General features: G+C 39.0%; 2 protein-coding genes across 3 annotated transcripts; one reads left to right on the top strand and one right to left on the bottom strand.

Annotated features, from left to right (window-relative positions):
• Window positions 1-69: 69 nt before the first annotated feature.
• setd9 (SET domain containing 9) lies at window positions 70-9,980 on the bottom strand. 2 transcript variants are annotated; one of them, XM_036595880.1, is made up of 6 exons: window positions 9,807-9,980; window positions 7,558-7,892; window positions 3,304-3,427; window positions 2,183-2,298; window positions 419-524; window positions 70-272 (listed from the first exon to the last, which is right to left on the bottom strand). In XM_036595880.1, exons 1-6 carry the CDS (start codon window positions 9,902-9,904, stop codon window positions 185-187), a joined length of 867 nt encoding a protein of 288 aa, XP_036451773.1. In that variant the 5' UTR covers window positions 9,905-9,980; the 3' UTR covers window positions 70-184. The 2 variants fall into 2 exon arrangements, with proteins under 2 accessions (XP_036451773.1, XP_036451775.1); XM_036595882.1 differs by lacking the exons at window positions 70-272; window positions 419-524 and adding an exon at window positions 1,122-1,176 and having other exon boundaries at window positions 2,137-2,298.
• Window positions 9,981-11,151: 1,171 nt separating this feature from the next.
• On the top strand, window positions 11,152-16,621 carry LOC118824690 (pyridoxal (pyridoxine, vitamin B6) phosphatase). The gene is made up of 2 exons (XM_036595040.1): window positions 11,152-11,957; window positions 12,953-16,621. Exons 1-2 carry the CDS (start codon window positions 11,345-11,347, stop codon window positions 13,279-13,281), a joined length of 942 nt encoding a protein of 313 aa, XP_036450933.1. The 5' UTR covers window positions 11,152-11,344; the 3' UTR covers window positions 13,282-16,621.
• The last annotated feature ends 4,702 nt before the right edge of the window (window positions 16,622-21,323 follow it).

Genomic DNA, 21,323 nt, shown 5'->3' with positions numbered 1-21,323 from the left:
TCCTTGTCAACTGACTGTGAAAGTTCTCAGAAATTACTGATGTTTGGATAAATAACAACTTCTATTAGGTTCAAACTCTCACTTACTTTTAATGGGTTTTTAAAAGTCCATTACAACAGAAATTGATTTCCAATGGGCCATAGAAAAAAAAGTTTTATAAGACTATTTATGTGCCATGATCGGTCTAGTGCACAATTGTATAATAGTTAGAGAACAGCTCTTCACCCTTGTTAATGTCTCTTAGTGACACAAGGACAACACAGCGCAATGGTCTGAAAAAGACAGAAAGCAGAAGAAAAATTAATAGTGGCAAACAATATGGATGTGCTTCAGCAGTACCGGGCAGAAAATGACAAGCACATCAATTAAGAACTAAAACAAAACGATTTCAAATGAATCTGAACATCTGGTGTCTTGCCTTTGTACGTCTGTCCTGTAATTAACATTGGGAAGATACTGACGAAGCTCCAGAGGAAAACCGTCAGGGACATCAAATTCCTGATAGCAGACATTGGCAGCCTTTTCTAGGGATAAACAAGAGAACAGGTTACCATTAAAAAGGGTCCCTAAAAGAAACAAGAATTCTGGACAACATCACTACACCTCAATAGCTGATTTTGTAGTCATCCTTTCTAAGGTTAATTTGTTTAACCAACTTAGATTTTTTTGCTCTGCCAATACAATATAGCGTTTTGTAAAGGATAAACTACAGTAGTAGAGGTATTGTTGGAAGCCTTGCCCAAGAACCCCAATCTGCTGGGTGTAGGGCAACAGTGTTACCCAAGTGGTCTCTAACCCTGGTCCTGGAGAGATACCTTCCTGCAGAGTTTAGTCCCAACCTGTGTCAATAAGCTGTCCCACTCCTTATTTAACTCTAATACATCTGATCCAGTGAATCAGAGACTTTGGAAAAGAGGTGGCTCTCCAGGACCAGGGTTGGGGACCACTGCACCACACTATACCAACCGTAATCTGAACACAAGAAGGGTGATGTTTCCATTGAGCATGCACCATGTCTCAAGTATTATATGGTTTCATAAGTGGAAAATTTAGGCACCTCTGCCCTCCACCCACCACACTGGGGTTTGATTCCCCACCCAGGCAAGCACATCATACTGTACCAATGAGTGTCCCTGGGCAAAACTCCTCTGTAACATGGTTAGACTGGAAGCCATTCTGAAAAACAGTGATCGCCAACGCTGTAAATATAATGTAGGCCAGGTATCCTATTAAAAAAAATGTAATATTTTATTGGCAGCTTGAAATTGGGTAAACAAACAAACCTAGGTTGGTTAAACAAATGAGCCTTAGTAAGGATGACTACAAAAGCAGCTGTTAAGCAAACTCAAGGTCTTAAAAGTCTTAATGCATCATGTTGCCTTGGTATTCTGATTTCTCTCAACAATCATCTATTTGGAAAAGACTGCAGTAAAAAATACAGTTAGAGATCCTTCAGCCTAAACCTAGCCAGTTCTTTGTAGCAGGGGCGTCAAACTGGGTTCCTTCCAGATCACAGCTCTGCAGTGATTAGTGTTTTTCCTCTTCTAATCCTCTGAAATCAACTCATGAAGGCCTTGCTAATTAACTGATGAGCTGAATCAGGTGTGTTTAATGAGGAAGAACACTAAACTCTAAAGATACCTTCTAAAAAATTAAGGTTTGTCAAAAAGAAATGAGCAACGTAAGAGCAACACTAAAGAAAAAACACTTTCTGTAAAGAATAAAAGAATCTCTAACATGGATTCTGGTTACAGGTTTGGTAAGTCGTGAGATGATCTGAAACAGGAAAAACACGAAAGGAATACTCCAACATTTTTCAATCACAGAGTACGGTGATTTAACGATTTCGATCCAATTTTCTGTACGAAAAACAGAATCACAACACACTTAAAATAAATGCCAGTAAGCAGTTGCTTCAGCACCATATGCTACTGATAAGGACTATTGAGATAAGGCTGAAAAACACTGAGCAGTCTTTGACCCTGTCTGTTTTACCATAGAAACTGTGGCTGCACCCAAAATAACATGCTACTGTACTGTACATACTACACTAATGAATGCACAACTAATGAGGGTGCACTGTTATGATACTGTGTAGTATTGTGTGCAGTTTTGGATGCAGATTATCTATATTACCTTTAAACGTATTTCACTTTTAGTGAGCGTTCATTAAGTCACTTGCCATTGGAGCAATTGTTCACATACTGTCCCACTGCTAGAGGGTTCTCTGGGTGAGGCGTTAGCCATGAGATGTCACTCAACCTGAACGGACCAAATCTGTCCCGCCCACTGCACGACCTACAAGACAGAATGGAATATAGTTGTGATTTCTGAACTTCCAACTATCTGCAGATTACTCAAATTTATATTGGGTAACTTTTGGGGTGATAGAAGAGGGCCAGGTGAGAAGCCCCTCTGCGTATGTGTTCCTTATTTTCTCTCCTGATCATTTGCCCTCTGTCCATCCATCCACTGTAAGAACACACTCAACACTATGAGTCTCAAAAGCATGTGTAGCTGCAAGAAGCCCTCACTCAGAAAAGGAAATGGACAAAAAAGTAGAAGATTTATAAATCAAACAAAGAAGCTGCTGGTGTTCTCATAACAATGGACCACCCCAGAGTCCAGACCTCAAAATCACTGAATGTGTTTGGGATCATTTGGATCATGAAAAACTGGAAATGCAACCAACTTCTATGACTGAACTTTGGAGGTGTGGAAAAATATTTCTGCAGGCCTCTTTGAAAAACTGAAAGCAAGTCTCCTGAAAATAATGGAAGCTGTAATAAAAGCTGTAATAAAGAGTGCGCACACTAAATACTGAAATATTTTGTTGTTATGTTTGGTCATTGAGGCTTCTGTGTAATTTTCAGTCAAATTTATGTTTTCTGCTTTTTTCCTGACACAGAAAATGAATAACCTCTACCTAATGACTGTTTTGACTGAAATTAAGTAAATGAAAACTGGTCTCTGACTTTTGAACAGCACTGTATTAAAACCTAGACAACAATTTCATGCAAGACAGGGCAGCATCTTGTTGCACCTTTTGAGGATTTTCTTTTTTGTGCTCTAAAAACAAAATTGGCTGCTGTTCTAGTTCATTTCCCCTAACAATGCATAGGTTTATACATCACCATCCTGTACATGATAAACTTATGCACATACATGGTTTATCCTTACAGTAAATGGGTATTGTTCTTAAGGGGGGCATTTCCCCCATTTTGCCTTAATTTGTTTTACCACAGATTCTGTTGGTAACTATTGTAAATCCATGTCAGACAAACTGAGAGTGGCTATACTCACCGAAACACCAATTTAGAGAGTGCTTTATCATTGCCGTCTATCAAAATACCATCAATGCATCTAAATACAAACGGGTTTCCAATAGACTGGATGAGGATCGGCTCGTCTGCCTGATAGACTGTGCCTGTGAAAACAAAATAATCGAGTTAGCCTTAAAGCTGAACTACAAAACTAACCTGATGTGTATCAGCAAAACTCAACAGAACAGTTAAATCACATTTTAAGGAAGCAGAAGAAACATCATGGAGAATCACATAAGACAGACAAAGAGACAGAAGCCAGTTCAGTTTCACTTTTCATGTGAGAAAATTCCACATAACAGAGTTCATTTATGATCCGTCTGAGTGGCTTAAACTGAAGAACAGAAGGCGAAACTGTCATAAATAAAGGTTGAAAGCATGACTAAAGACCTAAAGACTTTCTGTCCTGTTGACTTGAACACTGAGCTAAAACAGTGGTCAGTCAAATTTCAGACTTTATGATTATGGCCTGTTTGTGGAGGTGAATTTATCTATATAGTGCTTTTAACAAAGGGCGTTGGCCTTAGATCCCTAAGAGGAAGAAACCCTGAGAGGAACCAAGACTCAAAAGAGGAACCCATTCTCCTCTGGTCAACACCAGTCAGCGAAACAATAACACAACAAGACCAGTATGAATAAAGAACGAAGAGTTGACAATGGAAAAGAAAAGAAATGTCAGTTGACAGCCATATTTAGATTAACCAGTTATAATCAATGACAGAAGTATTTAGATAACCAGCGATACACTATATGGACAAAAGTATTGGGACACCCCTCCTAATTATTGAGTTCAGCTATTTCAGCCACACCCGTTGCTAACACATGGATAAAATTTACACATAGCCTTGCAGTCTCGACAGACACATACTGGCAGTAGAATGGGTCGTACTGATGAGCTCAGTGACTTTAAACATGGCACTGTCATAGGATCTAACCTCTGCCACAAGTCAGTTTGTGAAATTTCTGTCCAGTTAGATCTGCCCCAGTCAACTATAAGTGCTATTATTGTGAAATGGAAGCAACAAGAAGCAACAATAGCTTAGCCACAAAGCGGCAGACCACGCAAACTCAGAGTGGGGCCGTCGAGTGCTAAAGCCCGCAGTGCCTGTCCTCTGTTGAATCACTAAAGAGTTCACTGGCTGAGCAGCTGCACACAAGATCAAAATGTACTATGCCAAACAGGGGGAGTGTTGTAAAGCACGTCACCACTGGACTCTGGAGCACTTCTTAATCTGGCATTCTAATGGACGAGTCTGGGTTTGGTGAATGCCAGGAGAACATTACCTGCCGGACTGCACTGTGCCAACTGTAAAGTTTGGTGGAGGGATAATGCCATGGGGCTGTTTTTCAGGGGTTGGCCTAGACCCCTTAGACCCAGTGAAGGGAAATCTTAATGCTTTGGCACCAAGACATTTTGGACAATTGTACACTTCCAACTTTGTGTGAACAGTTTGGGGAAGACCCTTTTCTGTTCCAGCATGACTGAGCCCCAGTGCACAAAGCAAGGTCCATAAAGGCCTGGCTGGGTGAGTTTGGTGTGGAAGAACTTGACTGGTCCTCACAGAGCCCTGACCTCAACCCCATCAAACACCTTTGGGATGAACTAGAACGGAGCTAAGGGCTCTCGTCCAACATCAGTGTCTGACCTCACAAATGCTCTTCTGGATGAATGGGCAAAAATTCCCACAGACACTCCAACATCTTGTAGAAGCTTCCCAGAAGAGTGGAAGCTGTTAGAGCTGCAAAGGGGAGACCAAATCCATATTAATGCTAAGGATTTGGAATGGGGTGTCATAAAAGCTCATGTTGGTGTGATGTCAGGTGTCCTAATACTTCTGTCCATATAGTGTATTAACCAATGATAACCAACGACAGAAATATCTAAATTAACCAGAGATAACCTATGCCAGAAGTATTTAGATTAACCAACGTTAATCTAATCTGCTAATCTAATCCGTTAAAATGAGTGTCAATGACAAATAGATTTATGAACCCCAATAACTACTGCTAGAAGCCCATCATGAAGACACCTTGGTAAGAATATGTAAAGAACTCAGTACAGTGTGAGCCAGGTGAACAGCGTCTCAGATTAAATAGTTCGAGTCAGAGTCTGTGCAGGGACCAATCTCACCAGGAGGGTGAGTATGACACGCAGATGAGGCTGTTTGCATAGATGGTCCTTGATGGTCGAATTGGTGCAAAGGGTCACTGAATTGTAGTAGTAAATCAAGACAACTGGACTTGAAGACTTTTTACCACAATGAAGCCCTTCAGACGAGTGGCACACCACAAGATTATACCCTAAATCCAGTTTCCTTGATTTACTACTACTAGACAACAACACTGACAGTCAAAAAGAACTGCTCACATCATACACTGAAATGTTTCTGATGCATTTATCCTGTCTGTTCACTTAAAAGAGTAAACCACAACAAGTGATGGATATTCCAAGATAATGCAAGATGCCACACAGTTCATTAAGTGAAACTCAGGCATAATTTAAAACTCATTGAGATCTTGTGGGGCTGTGTTAGGAAATTTGCTGAGAAGAAAAATCTAATCACTCTGGATGGTCTGTGGACAGCAGTGAAGAATGTGTGAGAAGTAATTCTTTTAAATCATTTAAAAACTTTGGTAAAGTATGAAAAAGCAGTGTGATTGTCTTCAAGACTAGAGGAGCTACACAATGTTGAAAAACACTATAATCTGTTAGTGTGCATTTCAGTTCATTTCAAGATACAGAATTATACAGCACTTTTTACAGCAGCCATTGTCAGAAACCATTTAGGCCGAGCCCTAAATGAGCAAGTCAACGGTGACAGTGGCATGAAAAACTCCCTTGAGAGGAAGCAAGAAACAAAATGGCATTGGCATTGCTTTTAAGAGTAGTCATTCTATGAAAAGTAGATCTATGAAATCCAGTCAGTGTTACTGTTACAGACACTGTTACTCTCACCGACTACTTTCATTTGTCGCTCTATCAGACCAATATAACCAATGTTACTGTTACAATCACTGTTACAGCAACAAATGAGAAACAGATCTACGAAAACCAGTCACTGTTACTCTCAGTGACTTCTGTCAATCACAGTAACAAATGAGAAATAAGAAAACCAATTTTCCTTCATTTTTCAGTGTGTTAATACTTGCAGTTGTGCAGTCCACACAGCAAATACACAAACATTCCCAATACCATTAGCCTACTCAACATCAGGTCAAAACTAGAATATAAGACTAGAGTTTCATTTGGCTCAGAATGAGCATCGCTAGCTCAATCCATGCACACTCAACAGAGGCCTCTAACCCCAGATCAGAGTGGATGCTATTCAGATGTGAGGAAAAACGTATTGATTTATTGATTTAAACTTGTCATTCCGCTGCATTTTGCAAGTAATCTGTGGCAAATCTGAAGCAAACTAGCTCATATTAAAAAAAATGTGAAGGACTGACGTGCTGGGTACGGCACCATTTGGGACTGGCGCCATGATGATTACAAAAAGCAGACTTTGAGCAGTTCTTTTTGTCAGCACTGCGTTGATTAGTTTTTGGCAGGCCATCTAGTCTCAAAGACAACCTCTTTTTGTCATACTTTCCTAAGGTTTGGAAGGTTGGATTTTTGTTTTCCACACACATTTCCCAATGTAGCCCCTCAAGATCTCAATAGATTTTATATTGTACCTGAATTTCACATAATTCTACTTACCTGTGTGGCATCTTGCATTGTCTTGTTGGTATATCCATCATTTGTTGTGGTTCTCTTACTTTAAGCGAACAGACAGGATAAACACATCAAAAGCTGAGCATGGCATATGTGCATGTGAGCAAATCCTTTTGACTGCCAATAGCAATTTGTCTGTCACAACTAACCACAAAACCTACTATTACCAATAATGTGTGAGGTCTTCAGGTCAATTTCAATAGTTCCTCTTGGATGCAGAGCTCTATGTTCGCTTTTAACCATGTAAGCATGTATGTCAGGTAACCAGCCACAGTGTCCAGTGGGTGAAGCAAATATACCAGTCAGATGTAAATATTTAGCCCCAGAAAAATGAAGAAAACAAACAAACAAACAAACAAACAAACAAAAAGATTTACAGATGAACTGGAAATATGTGATGAGCCGCACAAGTTTAACACCCCGATCAACAATGACAATTAGACTATCCTGACTGAGAGAAACAGTGTGACCCAAAACTCTGAGGAACCTTCATAAACATGGTGAGGTGTGAGGTACCTGGATACATTGCCACAGTTACACCTTTTGGCACCTGTCCTTCTGTAACGAAGACTCCTATTCCTGCTGTTGGGAGCGAGCTGGCCTTTCTCTCGATACAGAAGCCCAGTGTGTGCAGCATTGTGGCACAAGGAGCCATTTTTGGCATCCCTAACAAGTCATTTTGTGTCCCCAGGTACTTCTCCTGGGAGACGGCTGGGAGCAGGCGAAGCTGCTCCGTCTGTTTTCTCCAGTCATTCCTCAGCAGTGCGGTGAAAAGGCTCGTGAGGGTCCCCAGCACATCTGCATCTTCTATGGTTTTGTCTTTGGCGCGATCATGCACACGGCGAAGAGTTCTAAAAGGAGACCAATAAACACCATGAGGGAACCACAACAGCAAAAGTGCTGTAGCACTGCATTAATGAAATTCTATATCGCAATATTTTCCAGTTAAATCACAGTATCACTACATCAGATGATATTTAACTTTGTATTAATAAAGTTAATGAACCCATGCTTCCTGAGTATTGCTATTCTATGCTTAAGGAATGTTTACAAGCCTGACATAGCTTAGCTCATTTGTTTTGACCTGTTTTATTCTCTTGAAATTACACCAAAGGGAGACTTAAACTGTTCTGTAAACATAAACCAGATAGAAAGGAAATGTACTGGTTTTTGTATGCAGTAAACTGTCTTTTTGGACACCATGTGTAACAGAATTGTAAAAAAAACTACAGGTACTTCACTACTTTATGGAGTATAATGTTATTATGGATATAATACGTATTATGTATTAATATTTTAACACTGAAAATCAATATCAAGCTGTGTCATTATCACAGTACACCGATAACCGTGGTGCATCTCCCCACGTGGAGCATTTTGCTGAACTACTACTAGACAAAGCTCTGCTTCTGAGCGGGTTTGGATATTAAAAGAGAACTCCGGCCAAAATGAAAATTGTAACCATTGCTACATCTGCTGTAAACATGCCTATTCACCGTCTAGAGCAATGTTACAATAGACCAAAGAGTGAGATTTTCTAGTTTAAAGATGATGAAAACCCCCTGCTGATGATGAATCTTGAAGGTGGGAGGAACTTTTAAAAATCTAAAAGTGGCAGGAAAGTGGGCTGTATGAATTTTTTTTTTTGCCTGCTAGCTGGGTAACCCAACACACCCATATGGTAACCAGGAGTCAGAATTGACTTGATGGCACTTATGACAATAGCATTTATAGTAATAATAATAATAATAATAATAATAATAATAATAATAATAGATGGCTAGTGTAGATGGAACCCAGATAGCTGATGGTAAAGCTGAATATCATATCTGCATTTATTAGTCTTTACATGAGTGGAACATCAACGTATTCCTTAATTGTTGTGAGGAGGATTCCCAATGGTTTTATTATATATTTGCAGAATACAGTGAGTGAACAATCGTGAAAAATTGTGAACAGTCAAACCACTGAGGCTCAGGGATATTTTTCTGCACAACAGAACATTACATAACATGACAAATTACATTTTATTTACTAGGTTTAGGCCGGAATGCCACTTTAAATAGTTATTTTTATTCAGCTCCATGTATCAAGTACATTTTTCATAGATTAGCAGTTTTCAAATGGTAGTATTTCTCATCAGGTATAGTTTATTTGTACGGAAAACAGGCTTAAAATGTTTCTTTAGTAAAGACCAGGGGTCTATATAGAATTTGCGTGTGTAAATGATTTTTGCATGGTGAAGTGGTTCTTTATAGCGATGGTGAATGTGTTGCATGTGGTTCTACGTAGAACCTTTTCTTCTATTGTTACAAGCTTGACATCACAACAATAACAGAACCCTTTTTGGTTCTATATAAAACCAACACATTCTCCATCAGTCTTTAGAACTATTTCACCATGCTAAGAGTTTGAGTGTTCATGGTTCTATATAGAACCACTGCCTTTACTAAAGAACTCTTGAAGAACCATGTTTTTTAAGAGAGCAGAGCTTCAGCTGCTGAGCTTATGGAAACTGGATGAAGCTCCACAGCAGTTTTACAGTTTTATAGGGAACTCGACTAGCTGAGAGGAGATTTTTGACCTAATACTCTATTTAAGTCATTTTGGTCGTTGTTTCTCTGCTGTTTGCGTGTTTCTTTGACTGAAGTGACGGTAATTTTGCTGCAGTGTGGTTTTATTCCACTCTGCTTCTCTCTACACAGCAAACTGCTCATCAGGACAGTCTAAAGCAGCACTGCTGAAAAGTGAGAATTCAATAATACCTTTCATTTCTACGAAGATTTAAAACCATCCAGGGGACGAATCTGTGTCTGTATGATTTCCATCTCTCCTCAAAGAGCTTTAGTAGCTTTTTTCTCATAATATGCCATAAAAATGAACTAAAACCAGGTTAACTTAGGTTAGCACCATCTCTCCTATAAGGGTGACATGACTTCACTCTCTGCTTTACATAAATGTGCTCTGATCCCAAACGCATCCGCCATCGCCCCCTACTGGCTAGGAGAGCTACGAAGACTTTTATTTTTTAATCTTTAAATGTCTTAGCATTATATATTTTTATTTAGGTTAAATTGTTGTAGCATTGTGTTTGAATCTGTTTAATTTTATTTTTGTATTTCAAAAAATGTATCGAGAAAATCCAAACTTTTGTGCGAGATCTGTACAAATCTACATTGTATATTATATATTCTTATAACATAAATACACATTCTCTACAGAGGACACACTTATGTACAATTTAAAGTACAATTAACTATTTATTTGCTGAATTTAACATATATGTGTTTTGTGCACATTTTATATTTTATGTTTTATTTTTCTCTAATATGTTAAACTGAGCAAATAGATAAAAATTTACTAGCTTTATTAACTAGCCAAAGAGTTTGTTCCCTGTGAAGGATGCGTTGACTTATTTTCACTTATTTTCACAATTAATAAAGATATTCCAAACCTTTGCATACACACAGTGCAAAATCTAGAATGTTTTATTATATATATATATATATATATATATATATATATATATATATGTGTGTGTGTGTGTGTGTGTGTGTGTGTGTGTGTGTGTGTGTACATCCTAGATTTTGCACTCACACTAGATTTTGTGAAACTGCCCGTGTTAAGGTCTTTGTACAAAAAGGTCAGTTTTGTTATTTTATTCCTTCCACTGAAACACATATTCAGACGGCTCTCAGGTGGATTTGATCTGATGAGGCTTTTGCGCAAACCTATAGAGTCAGTGCCAGCTTGAGTGCACACTGCCATTAAAGCAAAAGGCAGACCAAGAAATGAGTTTAAAATTCATGTAAGCATTAAAATATTCTGCGTTTCACTCAAATTGCTATGCTGGTAATATCATTTGTGACTGGTATTTTTACTGATTGTCAGAATAAAACCTCTGTCTACCTGTAAGGTCAGTGTTTTCAGACAGGGCAACGTTCATTCTGTTCTGGTTTGCTATTAGTGACACTCGGGTTGCAAAACCACAATAATCGATTGCCGTTATGAGAAGCCTGGCTGCTCTATGATTGGTTAACACGACAGAAGGGGCGTGTGCGCGTCCTGTCCACCAATAGAGTGCAATAGCTCTGCGCTCAGTCCCCGCCCCCTCCGGCGGACTGCAGGAGATGGAGGGCGGCTGGTGTCGGTGCTGTGTGAGGGTTTGGACGCGTTCAGCTCCTGTTAGTGTGTTTGCTGGTCGATGCGAATGAATTAACCGGACAGTGTTTTTGTTTTTAAAATCTAAGTAGCCGTCATCATAGGCCCGCGCGCGAGCTCGCTGCCTCTCGCGTCGATCAGGATGGCCGGCGGCGGCGGCGGAGGAGGAGGCGGAGGCTGCCGCAGAGTGCGGGGCCCTGAGCTCCGGGAGCTGCTCGACTCGAAGCGCGACGTGCTGTTCGACTGTGACGGCGTGATCTGGAACGGCGAGGCGGCCGTGGCCGGCGCTCCGGAGGCGGTGAGGCTGCTGAAGCAGCGCGGCAAGCGCGTGTTCTTCGTCACCAACAACTGCACGCGGCCGCGGGGCAACTACGCGCACAAGTTCTCGCGCCTCGGCTTCGCCGACGTGTCCGAAGAGGACATCTTCAGCTCGGCGTACTGCTCCGCGGCCTACCTGCGCGACGTGGCGCGGCTCAGCGGCAAAGTGTTCGCTATCGGAGGCCACGGCGTGCTGCAGGAGCTGCGGGACGCCGGCGTGGACGTGGTGGCCGAGGACGGCGCCGAAGGGCCCGACACCAGCATATACGATTGCCCACTGGACCCGGACGTGCGCGCCGTGCTGGTGGGCTACGACGAGAAATTCAACTTCATGAAGTTGGCCAAGGCCTGCTGCTACCTGAGGGACTCCGAGTGTCTGTTCGTGGCCACCGACCCGGACCCGTGGCATCCTCTGCGGGGCGGGAGAGTCACACCAGGTGGGTCGGTGTAGCTAGATAGGCTGTAGAAATGCACCTGCAACAGTAGTTCCCTACACACACTTAAAAAGATGGTTCTTCAGTGGTTCTTTAGTAATGATTCTGTTGAGTTCTGTATGAACCATTTAATGTTTAAAGAGGAACTCCACTAGCTTTTCAAAATTTCTAAGTAAATAATGGTTAAGATTGTAAACAAAGTCTTTCAGAGTGGTTTGGTGTGAAATGCTCCGTGTTTGAATCTGTTCAGGGTACATGCAGGACATTGTAAGGCAAAATAGTCCCCAAATAAACTTAATTTTTTGAGATCTCCCATTATTTTACCATCAGTATTACATATGAAAACACAGAAGACGTGTAGCTTCACTGGTTGTTTAAATGAAATGGTTACATTCTGTAAGTTGCTCTACAATGAACCATTTCACGTCAAACCACTCTGAATGAATCTCAAGGACTGAATTATTCAGAAATTTGTGAAAAATTGGTGGAATTCCCTTTCAAATGGTTATTTGCATGGAGAAATGGTTCTTCAGATTTATGGAGAATGTGTTGGATATGGTTCTAAATAGAACCTTTAGAAAGTGGTTCAGTGTAGCACCAAACAGGGTGGTTCTACTATTATGATGTAAAGCTTGCAACAATGGAAGAACTCTTTATGGTGTTTATGGCAAAAAGTACCTCATCATTGAACTTACTGCTCCAGGAATATTGTTTGATCACATGTACCTTATGTATGAATCGTATCATGCTTTGTGTTACGTTTGTCTGCCACAGAGCTGTACGTCTACTCGCACAATCTACAGTAGTGTCCACTCAATCGCATTTGAATTGCTGAGTGGTCTGTAGTGGTGGATGTTGACTAAATGGCTCTCTTTTGTCCGAGCTTTTCAGGAACATGCAGCAGCTACAAAGGGCCGTTTCAGTAAATGTCAGCGCATGGCTTATGTGGATGGAGCAGACGGGCTTTGACAGCAGACACTCTTCTTTCGTGTTCACAGGTTCGGGGAGTCTCACGGCAGCTTTGGAGACGGCCAGCAGCAGGAAGGCCACGGTTATCGGCAAACCCAGCCGCTTCATGTACGAGTGCATCGCGAGTCAGTTCGACCTGGACCCGGCGCAGTCCCTGATGGTCGGCGACCGCTTGGAGACTGACATTCTCTTTGGCGCCAACTGTGGCCTTTCCACGGTGCTCACCCTGACAGGCGTGTCGACCATGGAGCAGGCGCAGGAATACAAAGACAGCGAGTCACCAGAGAAGAAGGACTTTGTGCCTGATTATGTAGTCGAAAGCATCGCAGATTTCTCTGAGGCTTTGGAGGACGAGTGAGGACTGTTCAAGGTGTTTTGTTCATATTGTAATGAACCTCAGAGTGCAAGAGAGACCTCAGCCTGGCACACAAACAAATAGTTACTATTTTATGTCCAGTCTTAACCCCAATACTGTTGCTCGTGGTGTACAATATAGCTATGTGTCAACATAGTTCGGTTAATATTATCTTATGAATTTCCAGTCCATCAATGTATTTGATGACATGGGTATACCATGTATTTGAACTACCGCACCACATCTTAAACTTTTTAGGGACATTTCCAAGCCTGAAGGTCAAACACAGCTGTAAAACAACGTTAGAATGAAGTTTATTCATCATCCTGGCTGGATTCGTCTTCGAAAACTTGGCAAACATTTTCATGTTATTGAAGAAGCTTTTTGGGGTTAAAGAAATGGCATGACAAAATAAAGTAGTGCTTCGGGCAGTGTTATGTACATGATTACACTTATTTTGTTTCAGCTGTATAAAAAACTACTGAAATGTAATTTTATCAGAGAATGTATTACAGTGCAGGATGAGACGATGGCATCTCCCCAAGAAGTTAAAACAGTAGCTAAAACACTGATTTTGCACATCTTCAAAAATTATATAACCACTAATAACTTGATTCATTTGGTTATTAGTGATTACAGGCAGTCAGTATGAAAAAATGATGTCCTGTCTATATACTCAAATGCACCAATTTTTATGGCCAATTTTAATAGCAGTATTTCTACAGCCAAATTGGCAGATGGCTGATTTTTATTAGTCTTTTTAAAAGTGAATACATTAAACACATTAGCATATTTCCAGTATTTTTATTAGTGAAAGCTAATAACATTGATTGCTCCTTAGTGGGCCACAATGCCATGTTAAATTTGTAAAATAAAAAAAAAAAGTTCCCTACTTAAATAATATTAATCATTTGCATTTATCTGGTTTATGTTATTTCCTAGATGTGTAATGATTCACAAAATTCATTATTTGATAAAGTAAAAATAACGAGTGGCTGAAAATGTGCCCTACATTATGCTAATGTGTTCATTTTCAGTTTATCGGAGTGTTAAAAATTAAAATACAATATTTGAAACAAAATTTATACTTTATAGTGTCCCAATCTAACGCTGCCAAAAACTAACATGCTAGTCACAATACAATGATACAGTACAATATGTTGTAATGTTACTACCTTATTTACAATGAAATACAATTGCAACACAGATTGGCCAAAAAAGAAAAATCCTGATTGCATGTTTGGACCAAAAAAATCTGCCCACAATCTGGCTTATTCAGATTGTGCATCCCTACTATATACAGTATATTGTGTGAACTGTCACTACCAAACTCCACTATTATGTGATTCATTAAAGCTGCACTATGTAAGATTTTTTGTTAAAACTGAAAAGTAGCATCACTGAGTCAGGAGAAAATAAGCACTGTAAAATATGCTGCTGTGAGTCGCGCTGTAAAGCCTGAAGTAGTCATTTAAAAGTCAGAAGCGTTGGGTCAGATTTCACTGGAATTTTTCAGGTAACGTCATACGTCTTTACGTATTAATGTCACACGCACAGACTCAAAAAGAAGATCCGGCTCGATGTTTAAGTCTCAAATGCAAAATCAGCATTATACTTAAGATATGATGATATTAGTAGATAATTCACTCACATCCTCTGAAGACACATGCTTCACCAAGTTCTGACTGAGTTCTCTTTGAATACTCTTGCACTCGCAGTTGTCAGATTCATCCGCTCGGTTAAGAAGTCTAAACCACAACCGACGTTACAGTTTTGTCCTCTGCATGCAGTTACACAGTTCAATCAGAGAGGTCTCCAAATCTTACATAATGTAGCTTTAAAATGGCATAATTTGTATTGCTATTTTAACAAAGTCACAAGTCCCAACAAAATGAATCAAGTGACAATCAAATTGTTTTCTAACTGGACAACTGACGACACTGTATTACACATTACTGGTACTGTAATATACTTTCAACATGTTCTCTTGTCTGTGTGGGTTCTAAGAATAACTTTAAATGAACACCAGAGGTAATGACTGTGTATTGTGCCAATTTAATTAACATGAAGTGGCTGGTCGGTCAAAGTATGGTATAAGATGACTTCACTGATTTAGCTTTTCTCACAAATGTGTTGTGGTTGGTGCCAAATTTTTTGTCATGTCATTAAAGGTGCAGTGTGTAAGATTTAGGGTGATCTTTTAACAGAAATAGAATATAATATTTAAAACCGAGCTGTCAGTAAGGTATAACCACCTGTAACTATGAATCATTGTGTTCTTGTCAGCTTAGAATGAGTCCTTCATATCTGCAGAGTGTGTCCTCTTCCAACAGAGGCCGCAATGTTGCTCCGCCATGTTTCTACAGTAGCTCAGAACGGACAAAGCAAACACTGACTCTAGAAGAGTGCCTTTCACGTTTTTACATTGAAGCGGCAGCTTGAATTTGGTGGCGCTGTAGAACTGGTTGGAAGCCATAGATAGAAGAATAATCAGTGGTTGTTGCTGGTGCTGGCTAACTAGTTTGTGTTGTGAGAAGTTTGAGAACCCAAATTTTGACAAATGGAGCATCATACTTATTATTTAGCACAAGAAAAAGTAGGGGAGGGTGAATCCTTTTCTGTCTAAGAACCTAAAACAAGGCGTCCACCATAGGTTCTACTACACGCTTAGAAAATGAGGTGTGAGGGAGGGGTATTCAGTTGGTGGCAGTCTGCAACCTCACTGCTAGATGTCACTAAATCTTACACACTGCACCTTTTAATGGTTCTGGAATTTTACTAATTCATTACATTCCTGCATTGTTTTTTTCACAAAAGTGGCCTTCAACATCAGAATACTTTAGACATATTTCATTTAAAGCATTCCTCAACGATTAGCAATACATGCTCTAGGATCATTCTTTGAGTCACTAAAACAGAATTCAGATGTCTTTCATTAGACCCTCAATGAAAACTTGCCCCATGAAAGCGCTGAATGTTTGATTCTGTATGAACGATGATCTAGTGCAGTGGTTAAGGGAGAGAAATTGTAACTAAAATGCTTGTGATACTGTTATTATTAATTACATTTAGTGCTAAGTGTTCAGTACAAACTGAACAGGTGTGGCTTACTTGTGGACAACCTGGAGCTTGGGTGACTTTTTAGTCATTGTTCATTGTCTTTAGCTAGACACTGCATTCTGTACCTAAGGGAATATGTTTTTTCAGATGAGTATTTAAATAAGGGAATGCCAAACATCTCTGTGTGAATACTGTATACATACTGTGAACTGATTTGGCGTTTAGTATTCATGTAAGTGGTGTAAATTTGCCTTTTTAATTAAAATTTAACTTGAATCTTGAAGTGGTTTTTTTCTGTCTCATGGAAAGTCTACAATCTCTTCACTCTGGTGTCTAGTGCTTTTTCAATGTGGCAGCCCCCCAGGACAGTGGAGAGGGGTTCATCTGGCCTTACAATTGGACAATGCCTGTCTCAAATCAAACACTGTTCAATAATTTCATTTGAATGTCCAGCAAAAGTATTTCATAAAGAACTAAGCAAAATCAGAATGAGGGGTTCTCTAAATTACACTTTTGATAAATATATTGTTGCTGTAAAAAACAGCATGAATGTCCAAAAAAGTCATTTTACAGGAGAATGCAAAAACATTCTTAGCTTTTAATGTAAGTTAGTGTAAAGGGATTTTATTCCAAGTAACTTCATCATGAAATAAGTAAATTCATTATGAAATGTTAAACAATATGAAGCTGCTGTGTTCCAGTAACATAGAAAAATTGGAGAATGAATAGTTTGTTACTTGCAAACTTTTATAACCAAATTAGCACATTTAAAAGACATTTCACTCAAAATGCTAAGGCTATCTTAAATGATTAATTATGGTTAACATAAGTGGTTCATGTCACATCAACTGTATAATACTAATTGATGTTTTGCAGAAAAGTACTTCTCTGTGATGGCTTGACACGCACCCTGAATAATAGGAACTAAATGCACACTACTTATGGTTTACAATAATAATATACACCAAAACTGAAAGTAAATAAAAGCTAAAAGGCTAACGTAGCCAACAAAGGGGGTAAAAGGCAAAAGTGTGGACTAAATACAGGCTTCAAGATGGCTGCTACTACTGTTTTTGGCTGTATTTAGCTTTTGTCCACTTTTATGGTTAACAGTTTGTCATACAGAGTCAGAAACCACATAAGCAGGTCTATTTTAGATCACTTAACAACTTGACATGGTTTGAGGCAAGTGTGTGATGATTTAGCCTGATTTAGCAAGATGCTAACTCATCACACACTTGCCTCAAACTGTGTAGTTTCCATTACTTGCTAGCTACATTAGCCTCATAGCTTCAGTTCAAATCTAAAGAAGTGAACTTAAGACACCGAACTTGTCTTGGCTGATTTCATTTGGGGTAAGATAGGAAAACGGCACAAGAGTCAATCCCAAAAAGAATCACTCCTCGATTCCAGGAATGTGGGAATCCAGAATCGACACCAAACCGCTGGAGTGAGGTTCAGGTTTACCTACACCTATGTGCACAGGGAAATATTCTACTGTCATTGTCTAGTGGAAAACAGAGTAAAATATAAAAATTGTAGTGAAAAATTGGTATACAACATTGTCAGTGCTCTTTGTAGGAGTTGACAGAGGAGAATCAGGTACAACTTAACCAGCCCCCGTTAGTCAGCTAAGCTAACTTAGCTGGCGTCAGCTCTTCAAATTTCCTTGTTAAGGTTAAAATATAATTCATGTTGTACGCTTCATTTTTGCCAGGCTTCTCTGTCTTAGTTTTTATAATTATTATTATAGAGATTATTGAGTGAAATTAACTTTTAGACATTAATTTTTGTCACTTGGAGTCAATTCCAAAATGTCTGAAACCAAACAGCCCTAGAAAACATTAAATTTGAGGTTTTACCAGAGCCGGTTTATCTACGAGTTCTGCGGTTTTACCAGAGAACTTGTAGAGAGGAGAATTACCACTCTGCAATGTCCTCCGGGTCAGACACTAGAGGGCGCTCCCGAGTGAGTCCAAAATGAATGGGTTGATATGGAGCGTTTGAGCAAAATCATAGTTTATAAATGCTTAAACATTTTTCATGTAAAAGAACACATTCATTTCCTGAACACAGAACAGCATAAAACATTTTAACACTGCTGTTATATTTTAAGAGCTTTAAAACTATAAATACATCCTTCTACTTTCTAAAATTAAAGAAACATTCTGGGCGAGTGATTAGAAACTATTTTAACTTTGCGTTTTTAGCCGTTGAGCACCATTTACTCCCATTCATTGAGGACTCACTCGCGGGCGCCCTCTGCTGTTTAGCAGGCCTGTTTTTGATATAACGGGGGAATAGGAAGTGGCCAGGCTCCTCATAAACCGGCTCTGGTTTTACCAGGCAAGTACAGAGGCAGAAGTCTTGCTCTGCTCATTAGTGATCTCTAGTGGCTTTGAGTTTCATATCACAGATGAAGCATAATGATGGGATAAAGATGTAATAACGTGAATAAAATGACACAAGGTGAATTAAAATGAATAAAATTTTATAAAAATTATATATATATAAATAGACAAAATATACAAATATATATATACTGATGTTACAGTAAATTACATGGAGAAATTCTTCATGTGCTCATGTCCAAATTCACTGCTGCTGTAGGATTTCAATTTCAGATGGCAGCTTCTGAAGCAGAAAAACACACAAGGAAGACATGTTACTGTAATCACACACACATACACACACATTACAGAGTCAGCGCACTCAGTGTTACACACTCTTTACCTGCACTGTATTCAGGTGTTCACCTGTAATGTCCTGCAGCTGCTGTTTGTCCTTCACAAGAGAAAAAAACAATAATTTTAAATATACAATCCAGTACACTGTAAAAAGATGTTTTATCTTAATAGTATCTGTAAGTAATAGTAAGTAGTAATACAGTAATAATAGTAATATAGTACTAATATTAAGTAACCTTGCTGCCTTAAAACTTGGAAATACCCACTTTGCTTGCATATTATTATTATTATCACTTTTATGTGTGGTTTTACATTCCAAAAGCAATCAGAATTTCATTTTCATCATGACCATTTTGCAATTTCTCTTTAGCACTAATAATTAATCAGGCTATTTTTGTTACTGTGTTTTAAGACTGATATATGTAAATGTGCTCTGCTCTCATTGGCCTGCTGTATTGTGTTTCATTCAAAAAGCTGTTTTCGGCTGAAAAACTCATAACTTGTGTTATGAGTTATGAGTGTGAGTGGGCGGGGCTAACCTTTTGTAGGCCAAATTGGCAGACGTATGTAAATATGCTGGTTTTCATGACATCACAAAAACAATGGACTGTTTTGACAGCTTAGTTTCAGTATATATACTGTATGGACTGGGCAGTGAATTTGTTATGAAACTTTAACAATGTTTACATACCTGCATCAAACTTTTTTCCTTAAAAAAAGGAAGAAAATTCAGTTTTCTAGATTTTCCATGATATGGGCCTTTAACATATTATTAAAAGTTTAATATACATCTAATTCTAAAGGCAGGCAGGTTCTTGTTTAAGTTAAAACAAAAAAATCATTGTAAAATGTATTTGAAATAAGATATTTGACCATTTAAAAACCAAAGCAACATCATAAAACTTACTTTCTTGATGAGTTTTGTGTTTTCACGGGTCTTTCTGTAAACCTCGTTGAATTTATTCTGTGAATAAGACAATTATATTAGCAGTTAAAATGTTTCAGTAGGTAATGCGGTAATAATAATGCTGAGTAATTGATTAGACTACAGGCTACATTCTGTTCACACACACACACACACACCCTACCTGCAGAGAGCGCACCATGTTCACAAGCTGAATACAAACACAAGATTTTGTCTCCGATGTAAAAAGAGGCTAACAGCTCCACACACCATATTCGACAGTTCAATGGATTGATAAGCTGTTTGAAGTTATGGAGCATCTAAAATTTAGCCTGCTAGCATGGCAACAGGCTAATAGTTTGATGTTAACTTGGACAGGTCATCGAATAGAGGAGCTGTTAGCCTGCTAGCTAAGCTAATACTAGCAAAGCAACAAGCTAACAGCTCCACACACCATCTTAAGTAGTAGAGAGATATTAATGATGTACTTTTTGGTGTTTCTCTGTGACTTTGTTCCTTAGTGTAATACTGAGTCAAAAACTGATGTGTCTCCTTCAAACAAATGCAATACAAATGAAAAAGAAATGCAGTACAGTGTCATGCGTTATAGAGTAACGTTAATGTAAAACACACATAAAGGTGCCAAATATGGGGATGGCCTTGACCAATTGTGTGGCTGTTGCTAAGTGAAATTAACACACTGCTTGAAAACGATTGGCCACATTTTCTCCAATCAAAAACTTAAGTCACCAGGTTTAGTAAACATGGCTAACATAACACTGCCTGCTAATGCAGTTCAGGAGCTAATTTTAAATCCATCTGAGAGAATTCATTAAAAAAGATCAAATGCTAACATTTAACACACAATTCTGACATAATTCCTATTTAAATAGGACAAAGCCCAGTTTCGGTGAGTATCAAAGGAGTTTAATAATTGCATGCTTTTGTATTTTCACGTTTACAGTCTGGTAAGTTTATCACTGCTGTATGTATTTTCATTATTCTGGTTTTTATCATCTTTAGCTCTGTGACTAAAGGTCTTTATCTGTTGGCAGGCCATCCTGCTAGACTTCCATCATCTTATTTTTAGAGATTACATACGTTTAGTGTTATTTGTTGAATTCTGTGCTGCGTTTTTGAACAAGTTGGTTGCGAAAGGGTTTAGATGGTCTTGTGCTGTTTATCTCTAGGTTTGTGTGCTTGGTGCTGATAATATGTGCTATCCTGCTTTTCTGTCATGTGTTTCGCTCATCTGGCTTGTAACTGACTCTCACTTAAAGGAATGGGTTGGTGAAAAATCTAATTTACACAATTTTCCTCTTACCCCAGATGTAGAGGGAGTCCTAATTTTGCTTCCTTAGTTTAGAACTGGAGCCATGAGGCTAGCACTAGTT

The sequence above is a fragment of the Colossoma macropomum genome, unplaced genomic scaffold, assembly GCF_904425465.1.
Source record: "Colossoma macropomum unplaced genomic scaffold, Colossoma_macropomum, whole genome shotgun sequence".
Lineage (NCBI taxonomy): Eukaryota > Metazoa > Chordata > Actinopteri > Characiformes > Serrasalmidae > Colossoma > Colossoma macropomum.
This window is presented reverse-complemented; position numbering and strand designations above follow the sequence as displayed.

Excerpts from the sequence above, each read along its gene's own strand:
- LOC118824690 (XM_036595040.1), top strand. The coding sequence starts at position 11,345 with ATGGCCGGCGGCGGCGGCGGAGGAGGAGGCGGAGGCTGCCGCAGAGTG. Across the intron at positions 11,958-12,952 it reads GGGCGGGAGAGTCACACCAG|GTTCGGGGAGTCTCACGGCA; the intron begins GTGGGTCGGTGT and ends TCGTGTTCACAG.
- setd9 (XM_036595880.1), bottom strand. The coding sequence starts at position 9,904 with ATGAGAAAAAAGCTACTAAAGCTCTTTGAGGAGAGATGGAAATCATAC. Across the intron at positions 2,299-3,303 it reads CTCTCTAAATTGGTGTTTCG|GTCGTGCAGTGGGCGGGACA; the intron begins GTGAGTATAGCC and ends TCTGTCTTGTAG. Across the intron at positions 525-2,182 it reads TGTGAACAATTGCTCCAATG|AAAAGGCTGCCAATGTCTGC; the intron begins GCAAGTGACTTA and ends GTTTATCCCTAG.